Here is a 12,515-nt window from a genome sequence, read left to right on the forward strand (position 1 = left end):
TAATGCTGAGCAAAAGATGACCATTCTGTAATATCTGGCTTGTCCAGAAGCTGTTCTGTCCTGGGTACTTCTCATACCTTCCCCACATCTACCAGGAAAGATCCTATTAGGGCAGTTGAATGAGGTCCCCTGGCATGTTAGGTGACATGGCTGGGATTTAGAATCTCATGAGAGAAAGGAATGGGATGCCAGCCTGAAGGGCAACCTCCCCAATGCCTGCTCTCCACTGTAGTAATCAGGCTTCTCCAAAGAAACAGCCAACAGGATTCAAGCTTCTCCGAAGAAACAACCAATAGGATGTACATATGAAGAAAAGGATTTATTATATGATAATGGGAACTGACAAGTCCCAAGACCTGCAGGCTGAGTCAGCAAGCTGGAGACCCAGGAGAGCTGATGGTGGAGTTCTAGAGCAAAGGCCAGCAGGCTCAAGACCCAGGAAAAGCTGAGGTTCAATTCAAGTGCAGGGTGGGAACAGTGTTCTAGCTGAAAGGCAGGCAGGCAGGAAGCATTCTCTTTCACTTGGGAGAGAATCCACCTTTTTGCTCTATTCCGGTCTTCAACTGATTGGATGAGGCCACCTTCACTGGGGAGGGCAATCTGCTTTACTCAGTTCCACTTTAAATGCTAATCTCATCCAGAAACACCCTCATAGAAATACCCAGAATTGTGTTTGGCCAGATACCTGGGTCCTCTGTGGCCCCATCAGGTTGTCACATAGTTTACCCATCACACTCAACGCCTCCCCTCTTCTCAGTGCGTCCCCACCACTCACCTGCCCTGGTGTGCTGACCTGTGTGATACATCAGCTCAATGTACCCAAGAGGCCAGGATCCCACTCTGTCTCCTTCAAGCCCCAGTGTGCTTTGTCATAGAGAAAACCTTAGAACAGCAGAGCTGAAAAGACTGGGGATCATACAATTCAACCCCTCATTTATATGGAGTGAAAAAGTGCAGAGAGGCTCAGCCACTTGCCCAAGGTCCCACAGCAAGAGAATGGCAGATCCATGGCTTGCACCCAGGTTTCTGGACCAGTCTCGCTTGAATGAGATCCCAACAAGTTCTGTAGCAGCCCAGAGACTCTCCCACCACCCTCAGATCTCTTTAGACCAGTGTTAAGTTCAAAACTTCAGGAACGATGTGTGGCAGGGGCCATCACAGTGTTGTGAAGTGATTGTCCTCTAATTAAAATAAATTTAAAAAAACTTCAGGGAAACAGTGCAAAATGATTCCTTTGTTGTCATCATTGGGTCATGCAGAAGAAAAGGAGAAGCCTGTCTTCTCCCTTCCTCACCACCATCCTGGGGTCATTCCTTACTCACTGCAGAATGTCAGGGTCCCCATCACTGCAGAATGTCAGGGTCCCCAGGCCAGGGATGTCACATGGGCCAGGCTAGTGTATCCCAGGCAGTTGACCCCTGCTTTATCCCCACAGCATTCATGTTGTACCGATCATCTCTCTGCAATCAGCTCAGCCCCCCTCAAGCTTTGAGACCCTAGGGTGGAGCAGAGATTAGAGCTCATTAATCTAACCACCCCTCCCCAGCCTCCCACACCCCATCTGTGCTGGAGATTTGTCTGGTCTCAGCAGAAGAAGGAAGTCAGGTTTCTTCTGAGTACCCCAGCCTACACAGTGGACTCTGACCCTGCCACTCTCCAGCAGGCTGAACTTGGGAAAGCTACTGCCCATTTTGTACCTCCATCTTCTCATCTGTACAGTGGGGGTAACACAACCCCTACCTCGCTGGGCTGTGGGGACGCTAAATGAGATAATGGAAGGGAATGGTCTGGCTTGGGTAGGTGCTTGGTGAATGCGAGTTGAATCAGAATCCTCTCCATGTCTAAACTTGTTTTTTTGAAAGGAGTGTTGCCCAAGGTGGGGGCTGCACTTAAAGCCTCGCTTTCTGATGCTGGAGTGGAAAGAGATGCTTCATTAAAAGGAGTGGCTGGGTTCCAACTGGGGAAGTGGGTTTCTGTCTGTGTCTTCCCTGCAGCCCCATTCACACGAAAGATTGGAGGTTGCACGAATGTAGACACCCCCTTGATTGGACCTGGCTCCAGCCATCCCTCCCTATGCAAGTGAGGACGCAGATATCTCCCCTGAGCCCAGGGGTCTGGGGAGGGGAGTCGTGGTGCAGAAGCAGCTCAGCCTGTGCAGAGGGGAGTGGTCCTGAGTCTCCCAGCACCTGAGCCAACAACACTGGGACCCAGGATTCACCCTAGTGACCCTGGCTCCTCGATGTTCCTTTAGATGCCGTCAGTCACACAGTCTTTCCGCTGGGGTTCCATGGTGGGTTCACACCTCTAAATCTCTCTCTCCTGACAGCCTGACAGGTACATCGGTCCCAGATCTCATCGTCAGCACCAACCATCAAATGTGGCTCCTCTTCCAGACAGATGGCAGTGGCAGCTCCTTGGGCTTCAAGGCTTCTTATGAAGGTAACTGACTGCCGTTGGGGAGCCAGTGAGTCAGACACTTGGGGTCTCTTGGAGTCAGCAAACCCTGGGTTCGAATCCTGGCTCTGCCTTGTACTAGGTTCCTCTCCTTAGACATGTTATTCGACTTCTCTGAGCCCCAGCCTCCTCCTTGGTCCAGTGGGTCTCCTTGGCTGTTTTGAGGATTATCTGGGGCCAGTCACTTAAAGTGCTGGCTCACAGCACCAGGCACAACATCAGTTATGCCCCTGATTCACACCTGGCCTGTGTAGACCTTTGCCAAGTCCTCATAAACTTTCTGAGCCTTACTTTACTTTGAAATCTTTGGACTGGAGACAGTAGCTTCCCAAGCTACCCTATTTGGCTGTCATGGTGATGAGTGACTGTATGCACAGGGCTAGGGCCAGACACTCACTATTGGTGACCTGAGGAGGTGCAGACGAAGGTGACCTTCATCGCTTGGTGGGAATAGGCACTAAGGGAACAGCAATCTGGGCTCCAAGAGATACTGTCGCCATCATCCATCTTTGTATACACTCAAACCTCCTGATGGCAGATGACTGCCAACACAGTCCCCACAAAAAGAACCCCATCACGACACCCCCAAGTCTTTGTGAAGGCCTTGTTAGGTATCAGACCCTAGACTAGCACTCGGGGAGCAGATGCAGCAGGTCAAGACCTTTACCGTAAAGGACCTGACCTGCATGGTCAGAGGGAAAAACAAATGAGATATATATATATATATATATATATATATATATATATATATATATATATATATATATAATATTTGCAGTATAGTTCCTTTACAGCGTTGCAGTATATATATATTTGCAGTATAGTTCCTTTACAGCGTTGTGTTAGTTTCTGCTGTACAGTGAAGTGGATCAGCCATACGCATACATATATCCCCTTCCCTCTTGGACCTCCCTCCCACCCCACCCCTGTCCTACCCCCTAGGTCATCACAGAGCACTGAGCTGAGCTTCCTGTACAAATAAGCTATTATTAAAGCAAGATCATCATGGCCAACAGAGCCAGTGGGAGCACAGAGAAGGGGTGGCCATCCTTTCTGGGGTGTCAGGAAAGGCTTTATCAAGAAAGTGAGTTGTGAGTCTACAATGACGAGATGGCTACTAGACAGGAGGCGGTGGTTGGGGAGGGGGGCACCCTTCCCCACCTCATTCAGAGACGGTGGCCTTCTCCAGCGGACCCTGTGAATGCTGCGTGTGCATGCATGCTGAGTTGCTTCAGTCGTGTTCAATTCTTGGCCACCCCATGGACCATAGCCCACCAGGCTCCTTTGTCCTTGGGATTCTCCAGGCAAGAATACTGGAGTGGGTTGCCATGCCCTCCTCTAGGGGATCTTCCCAACCCAGGGATCAAACCCACGTCCCCTGCATTGCAGGCAGATTCTTTACCTGCTGAGCCACCTGAGAAGCCCACACAGGACCCTGTCGGAGGAGCAACTCCAAAGGTCTCCCACTCCACCCAGGGAACCTCGCACCTCCTGTGGACCCAGGGCTCTTCCTGAGGACTGGACTCTGTGACCACACTTGGGACGCAGGGAGTGCATTCCTCCCCTAAGGGTTGCCCTAACAAACCACCGCCAGCTGGGTGGTTTCAACAACAGAAGTTTATTCTGTCACAGTTCTAGAGGCTGGAAGTCTGAACGCAAGGTGTCAGGAGGGCCATGCTCCCCGAGAGGTTATGGGTAGACCCCTTCCTTGGTTCTTCCTGGCTGCTGGTGGTGGCCGGCGATCCTTAGCTTGCAGCTGCATCATTCTAGTCTCTGCCCCTCATGTCGCACGTCCCCGTGAGTCTCTCTGCTCTTCCCATGGGACATCAGACATACTGGTTTAAGGACTCACCATCTTAACTTGATCACTTCTGCAAAGACCCTATTTCCAAGGAAGGTCACATACACAGGGACCAGGGGGTGAGGATTCAACACATCTTTTCTGGAGAACCCATAGCAGGAGGCTAGTCCTTATTTCCTGCAGGAACACTGTCACACCTGATGCCCACTGGAGTCAGGATGATAGAGGAACTGTCCTCAGCATAGGAAGCACACCTCTGAGTGAGACAGACCAGCAGACAGAGAACATCTATTCGGTGACATGTGCTAAGTTCAAATCCTGATTCTGTCCCTTTCTAGCCTCTCCAGGGCTCTGTTTCTTCATCTGTGAAATGGAGATAATAACAGGCCTTTGGGGACAGTGTTGCAAATTATAAGGTGGTTAGCGAGTAACTAGTGAGTGAGTACTGGAGAAGGCAATGGCACCCCACTCCAGTACTCTTGCCTGGAAAACCCCATGGACGGAGTAGCCTGGTGGGCTGCAGTCCATGGGGTTGCTGAGTCAGACATGACTGAGCAACCTCATTTTTACTTTTCACTTTCACGCATTGGAGAAGGAAATGGCAGCACATTCCAGTGTTCTTGCCTGGAGAATCCCAGGGATGGGGGAGCCTGGTGGGCTGCTGTCTATGGCGTCGCACAGAGTTGGACACCACTGAAGCAACTTAACAGCAGCAGCAGCAGCAGAGAGTGAGTACAGAGGTAGTTAAATGAATGTGCTCTTCTGGCACATAAAGTTATATATATGCAGGAAAGAGTCCCAGACGAGAAATCAAGAGACCTTGATTCAGGCCCAAGCTCTGCCACTCACTTCTTTGGACATGGGAGTGGATTTAGACTCAAAGTTTCTAGGTTTCCCCATTTTAGAAGTTGCGTAGATGTTTAGCAGTTACCAAAAGTGAGGAGGAATGATTCTGTGCTATCCACCTTCCCAGATCTTTCCATCTTACTCCCAAATCTTTCCATATCTTATTCATGGCTTGAATAAGACCAAAGTCACACGAGTTTGAGATGGATGATGGTCACTACAGTCAGCAAACAGCATGCAGAAAGAGCTCGACAGGGTGGAGCAGTTGGCTAAAGTACCAGGATAAGATGAAATGGGGAGAAATATCAAGTCCTGTTTGAATGTTCAAAAATTGGCTACTAGAATTTATCCCAGGGAGTGAGTGATTCTTTATTCTATTCTGATCAGGCATCAGAGAACTGGGCAGAGATGTGGAGACCCCAACTTGAGATGAATAAGGAGAGGACTTCAAGTCAAACCCCGTGAGAGAGGTTAACAGCCCCCTGAATGCTTATTCAGGGAAAGTGAACTCAGGGGAGAGTTGAGAGCTGTGTCCAAGTATCTGAAGGGTTGTTTTGTGGGAAAGGGGAACTGGGCTCATTTGGTGTGATTTCCTTTTAAAAGAAAGGGGCCCATCATTTGTGGAGAGCCTGTGATGTACCAGAAGCTGAACATTCACTGTCTAATTGAATGTTTGTTGCACAGTGTCAGGCAAAGACTTGAGATCCCTTGGGGGCCACTCACTTGTGGGGATGGGGAGGCCCAGCAGGGAGGCCTCTGACCCTGCCTCGATCTCCTCCTCTAAGCCCTCTTTTAAGAGGGGATTTGTGGCTAAGCACTAGTTTGAAAAGTACCACTTCATCTCATTCCATAATCGCAACTCTGTGATGATGGCTGCGCTTTTATAGAAGAGGAATCAGAGACTCAGAGGGTAAGTGACCTGCCCAGGGTCATACAGAAGTGTGAGATCTGGCAGAGTTGAGATTCAACCCCAGTCTCTCTGGCTTCAAAGCCCATGATTTTCCTCTTATACCAGAAGCCCTCCAAAGTTGCAGAATTTCAATTCCTTACAAAATCTTTATGGAAACCAAAGTTCTGCCCTAATCAAGTGGGCCACAGATCGTGAGCCTCAGTTCCTTTTTACTAGAGATTGGATGAGGTCATTTGTCCATTTCACTCAGTATTGATTGATATATGACCTGTATGAAGCTGGGTGCTGAGGTTACAATAGGGGCACGTAGACTTAACCTAAAAACATAATGCTATGTGACTGCTGATCACAAACTAAGTGTGGGCCGGAGGACTTCTCCTCAGAACCATGACAAAGTAGGAAGAGAGAAGAGAGTCTGGACATCTAGAGACCTCACTAACTCACAGGAGCTACCCAGGTTCTGGGTACAGAGGGAGTAGGTTCTGTGAAGATAGAACGGACTCTGGACTTGGACCCGAGCTGTGGAATCCCAGCACAGCCCCAGATGTGCAACCTTAATGGCGACCGTATCACACTGTTGTGCAGTGTTATGAAATGAGATTACAAAAGGCTCCTGGCACATTGCCTGGAGCACAGAGGTGCCCTGCCCTAGAGGCCAAGAAAGGCCCTGATGAGCACTGTCCTCCACTCTGGGGTACACCCTCCTCTGCAGGGACACAAGTCTTCCTGCCTGTCCCCCAGGGCTCCCGTGCTTCCTCAGATAGCCCTGGTCCTAGGTCCCTGCCTCCCCGCCACTCCCTAGGCTGGCTGGGAAAGCAAGTCGTTCACGGTGGCCATGGTGAAGCTTATGGAGGCAGAAGTGGCAGAAGGCAGATCCTTGTCTCCAAGGGCCTCAATCAAGGTTTCAGAAAGAGTTGGCACTTTGTCAGCAGGACGAAGAGCCCAGGAAGGATTACATGTTGGGATGGGCCTGCTTTTCCCTCTTGTCCTTCCACCTTTGACCTTGTGTTTGAGGGTCTCACACCTTCATGATGAGTCAATGCCTTCTTTGTGGAAGAGGTGGGTGGCCACGTTCCCTGGAACCCTGGTGTGACTGGTCCCTCCATCTGCTCTAGGCTTCCCTCCCTGCAGCTTCCAGGGTCCTCTCCTCCTCCCTGGCTGCTCCCTCTCAGCTCCTGCATGGTTCCCTCAGGGCAGGCACTTCTCAGGCCCTCAGCTTTCATCCCCTTTCTAGAACCTTCCACCATTGATCACATCTACTCGCATGGCTTCAGCCTAGCCTGAACCCTGGGGACTTTCAGATCTGCTCCCCAGTAGACATCAGTCTACCTGTGACACATCTTCCACAGCTTCCGCCTCGGATATCTCAAGCCCAACACATCTGGCTTAGGTCTGTTCTGGCTGCCATAACAAAACCCCATAGACTGGGGAGCCTAAATAACAGAACTCTATTTTCTCACGATTCTGAAGGCTGGAAGTTCAAGGTCAGGGCACCAGCTGATGCGGGCTGTGGTCCAGGCTGGCTTCAGATGGCTGCAGATGTCTTCCTGGCTTGCAGGTGACTCCTCACTGTGTCCTCAGAAGGTCTTTCCTGGATATGTGCCTGTGGAGGGGGAAGAAGAGTGCAAGTTCTCTGCTGTCTCCTCTCATAAGGACACTAATCCTGTCAGATCAGGGCCCCACCCTATGACCTTGTTTAACCTGTTCTACGTCCTTAGAGGCCCCGTCTCCAAATACACCCTCATTGGGGGTTAGAACTTCAACATATGAATTTGGGGAGTCATGAGGTTTCAGTCCATTAACACCATCCAAAGCCAAGCTCTCCATCTCCACCCCACGCCTACACCCCCTTCACCCCATCTCCATACCCAGCGCCATCCTCCACGCCGTCACGCAGCCTCATTTCCACTTCCTCCTTCTCCCGTCTCTGACTCGGTCCCCAGATTCCGTCAGTTCTCCTTCTGTAGCATCCTGGCTCCTCTGTCACTGATGGGACCGAGGCCTTCATCACCTCTCCCTCTGCCCCAGCCATCTGCCTCAGGCAGCTCTGTAATCTTCCTAGAATCCAAATCTGGCATGATTCCTGCTACACACACAGAAAAAACCCCTTTTTAAAAATATATTTATTTACTTATTTGACTCCATCAGGTCTTAGTTGCTGCACACGGGATCTTCGTTGCATTATGCAGAATTTTTCATTGCACTTTGAGGATTCTGTAGTTGTGGAACACAGGCTTAGGTGCTCCATGGCATGTAGGATCTTAGTTCCCTGACCAAGGGTCAAACCCATATCCCCTGCATTGCAAGACAGATTCTTAAACACTGGACCACCTGGGAAGTCCCAGATGACAACTTCTCACTGCTTTCAGGATAAAGAACACTCATTCACATGGCATCCAAGGCCCTCTGTGATGATAATTCCAAGTCAAATGCTGGCTCCTATAAAAGCCCATTCTAGGCAGATGACAGTTTATTAATGTATCCGGTCCTACAGGCCCTAGCCCAGGGCCTGGCACAGTCAGGCACCCTTCCCCTATACCCTCTCAATTCCCTTTGGCCTGCTTTACCACCTCCCAGCACTCAGGTGCCAAGAGCCCACATTCTCCACTGTCCCCATAGGCTCTGGGGTCAGACAAACCCAGTTTACAATCGAGTTCTGCCATTGGCTGTGTGTGTGATCTTCAGCCAATCCCTCGGCCTCCCTGAGCCTGAGTTTTCTCATCTGTGAAGAAGGACTGATAAGCATTCATCTCACAGGAGTCTTGAGAGAACTCCATACAGTGATGCCCCCAGCACAGGGCCTGTGGTGTGTGTGTGTGCGTGTGTGTGTATGTATGTGTGTGTGTGTGTGTGTGTGTGTATACGCGTGCTCAGTAGCCCACTCATGTCCAATTCTTTATGATCCCTTTGGACTGTAACCTGCCAGACTCCTCTGCCCATGGAATTTTCCAGGCGAGAACACTGGAGTGGGTTGCCATTTCTCCAGGAGATCTTCCTGACTCAGGGATCAAACCCTCGTCTTTTGCGCCTCCTGCAACGGCAGGCAGATTCTTTACCACTGCGCCACCAGCATAGGGCCTAGCATTTAGGAAACACTCAGCTTAAAAGCCTGCTCCCCTCCCCTGCTTCCCCAGTCCTGAAACTTTCCCTCCAACCTACACTCATGGCCCAAAGCTTCAGGATTACCTCCACCCCCATCTTAGCCTCCTTCTGTCCCAGCTCTTAGGAAATTCCATACAGGACAGGACACCTTGGCTCAGGGATGGGAGGTTGGCAGGGATACAAATGTTCCCACAAGTGGCATGGGGCATTTGAGGGCAGAAACCTCCCCTAGGTATACCTGACCCCATCAGCATCAATACCCCTTGTGCTCCAGTTGAGGTAGAGAGAAGCTTACTTGGGGCAGGCAGGTGGTACCACAGTATCACCATCCCTACCCATTAAAAGTTCAAGCCCCTGGGTGGAAAAAGTTGAGGGATTTATTTCCCAGAAATTCTTCTTGTTCTGTTTGTCACAATCCCAGGTTGGAGTGAGGGAGGAGCCTCCAACTTCGTCAATATCCACATCCTTGGATCTTTGAAACTCAGGCCCCCTCCATGAGGGCAGCCAGCTGTAGGAAGCACATTCACAGTTGCAATTGCTCTGCTTCCCAGCAGAACAAGAAATATTTAAGGAACAGGCAATTAGCACTTACCAGAAACATTATAAAATTACATACAACTTGCTAACAAGTTTTAGCATCAATCTGGGAGTCTCCTTGCTTCCTGACTTGGAGCCTGGAATCTGGCAGCCTCATGGGGAATCTAGGAGACTGGCCCAGAGGAGGAAGGGGCTGGGACCTTGACCCTGGAGATAAGGAGGATCAGGGCGGTAGCGATCATGTCGGAAGGATGCCAAATAGTCCAGGGGACTCATGTTGGAAATAAGGTCATAGCATCATCTAGGCCCCTATTATGTTAGAGACACTGTTCAGACTGCAAGGGGATAAGGGTAAAAAGACAAGCTGTGCCTTCACCCAAGTCACAGTCTGTCTTCACTAGAGTCAGAGGAAATGGGACGTAGCAAGGAGGGGCCACTAACAATACTCGAGGGCATCAGGGAAGGCTCCCTGGAGGAGCTAATGTCTGAAACTAAAACTTACTTGTAGGATGGAAAGGAGTTGATCTGACATCCCCAAGGGAGAACAGGCTAACTTAGCAGACACATGCCTAGGGTTGAAGCTAAAACCTCCACAGAATAAAGTCTGAGAGCAAGCAGGGAGAAGGTGGTCAAGTCTAGCCCTCTGCAGGTGGTGCCTTCATCCCCTTCTCCAGAACTGAACGCTGGCGGGGGCATTGGGGGGCCCTTGCAAGAGACGGCGTTGGAGCTGAGCTTGAAAGGAGGCCAAGGGCAACAGCCCAGCATCTTGACTCTGCTCCTTTCTGGATCCCGCCTTTCCTCCTTTCAGAGTGCCAAGCACGTGGCCATTTTCAGCCCCAGGTCTGTAACTTTCAGGACCTCTCCCTCTTCTTGCTTTACCCCCATAAGTTCAAAGGCCCAGACTTTCCAGGTTCAGCAAGGAATGACATCAGGCATGGTTCCAAGATGCTCACTGAGTTTCCATGGCACCCTTAATGCTTCCTCAGCCACCAGGACCCAGAGGTTTGCTAGGGGTGGTAAACAGCAGAGGGTATTGCCCCATTAAAACTTGGCAGGAAGTAATCTGCCAGCAGGGACTTCCCTGGTGGCTCCCCTGTAAAGAATCTGCCTGCCAATGCAGGAGACGTGGGTTCCATCCCTGGGTCAGGAAGATCCCCTGGAGGAGGAAATGGCCACCCACTCCAGTATTCTTGCCTGGGAAATCCCATAAACAGAGGAGCCTGGTGGGCTACAGTCCATGGGATGACAAAGAGTCAGAAATGACTTAGCAACTAAACTACAACAGTTAGCCAGTGAAATATATTCTTTGAATATATGGGGTTTTGCAGACGGCAAGCTCCAGTTTGGGGCTGATGCAAACAGTATGGGGCAACCTGGATATTCTTTAGGTTTACCTTCACCTGTATTCATCTTATTCACCCCTGTTTCCCAACGTCCTTCAGCCTGTGAACACACCCATAACAGTGTGATGGAGGAGGAAGCTGGGAGGGACGAATGTTGCACACCACATCCACCCACACCTCCATCCCATTCGTGACAACTGTGTGCAGAGAACGGTGCCCAGATTCCCAGAGACACACAGACAGGCGCGCTCTGCCTCTTGCCCGCCTGTGACCTTCCCATCATCAGGAGAAATGTGGAGCGGGACGTGGTTCCCAGGAAATCCATGGGATCCAGGCATACCCAGAGGTCGTCTAAAGCACCCAAGGTGTCCTGGTCACCTGTCAGGAGACTACGCTGGTTGAACAACAGGTCTGGAGCCCTCAGGATGCATAAGGCACTGTGCTTGGTTCTGAAGATACAAAGAGCAGAAGGGGTGGGATTTCTGGTTGTAAGGAGCCCGTCTGGGCTCTTCATGGTCTCCTCAGTCCATCTCTCCAGGCTCATCTCTTTTCATCCTCACTTCCTGCCACATTGAACTCTGTTCTTCAAAATAAAAAAATAAATAAATTGTCCAAGGGGGGCTGGGAGTGACAGAGAGAGAGAGAAAGAGGGCAAGCTAAGTCTGCCTGAATGATTCAAGGGCACATCCCCAAGCGGGAACCACTTGAGCTGACACTGAAAGAAGATTCTTTGTCTGACAGACAAGCAGGGGGTGTTCATTAAGGACGAGCAGACAGCAGGTACCAACTTAGGGCCTTGTGAGAGCCGGCTGGAATCTGCCAGCAACAGGCCAGTAATGACCTTGAGGAAACCCCTCCTGGCTACTGGTTACGTGCTGCACGTTTTGACAGTTGTCTGATATAATCCTCAAAACAATGCTGCAAGGTGGCTGTTATTATTACCATTTCCATATTACAGGTGACAAACCTAGGGCTCAGGGAGGATAGGAAAGGTACCCAAGGCCTACTCCTTAGTGTCAGAGCCAGGATACAGACCCAGGACTTTCTGACTTCAGAGCCCTCACTTGTCTTCCTGGCGTTATTTTGCCTCCCTGCAGGTGGCTCCTTTTTATGGTGTTTAAATCTCAAGGTCGAAGATAGACAAAGATGAAGCCGGGGTGGGAGGGCTTGGCAAAGGTCCTGCCATGCCAAGGAGTTAGGGTTTTCATCTGTGGATTATGGGAAGCCATGGGAGAATCAATGAGCAGGCCACACTAATGATCAGATGTTTGTTTCTAGCGATCTCGCACTGCTTTGCAGAGTACGGAGTCCAGGGGAGGGGCAGGGGAACAGTTTTTGTTTGATGACATGCCCAGGTGAGAAATTAAGAGAAATGGGCTGAGGCAGTGAGGGATGGGGTGGAGAGCAGACGGTGCAAAGAGGAACCACCAGGAAGTGGTCAGCAAGGGCTGATTCCCCTGTCTGCCTGGGAAACTTCCATAAAGTCTTTCCGCTTCTCCCAGCCCCAGGCTGAGATTGGAGC

The 12,515-nt window shown here is 50.5% G+C and overlaps 1 protein-coding gene across 2 annotated transcripts in view; it reads left to right on the forward strand.

Annotated features, from left to right (window-relative positions):
• Positions 1–12,515, forward strand: part of CSMD2 (CUB and Sushi multiple domains 2) — a 677,707-nt gene that overhangs the window by 394,824 nt on the left and 270,368 nt on the right. For both annotated transcript variants that reach the window (XM_040231766.1, XM_040231767.1), the window contains exon 12: positions 2,327–2,439. In XM_040231766.1, the coding sequence (XP_040087700.1) occupies positions 2,327–2,439 (113 nt within the window). The remainder of the gene's footprint in view (positions 1–2,326; positions 2,440–12,515) is intronic.

The sequence above is a fragment of the Oryx dammah genome, unplaced genomic scaffold (genome assembly GCF_014754425.2).
Source record: "Oryx dammah isolate SB20612 unplaced genomic scaffold, SCBI_Odam_1.1 HiC_scaffold_28, whole genome shotgun sequence".
Lineage (NCBI taxonomy): Eukaryota > Metazoa > Chordata > Mammalia > Artiodactyla > Bovidae > Oryx > Oryx dammah.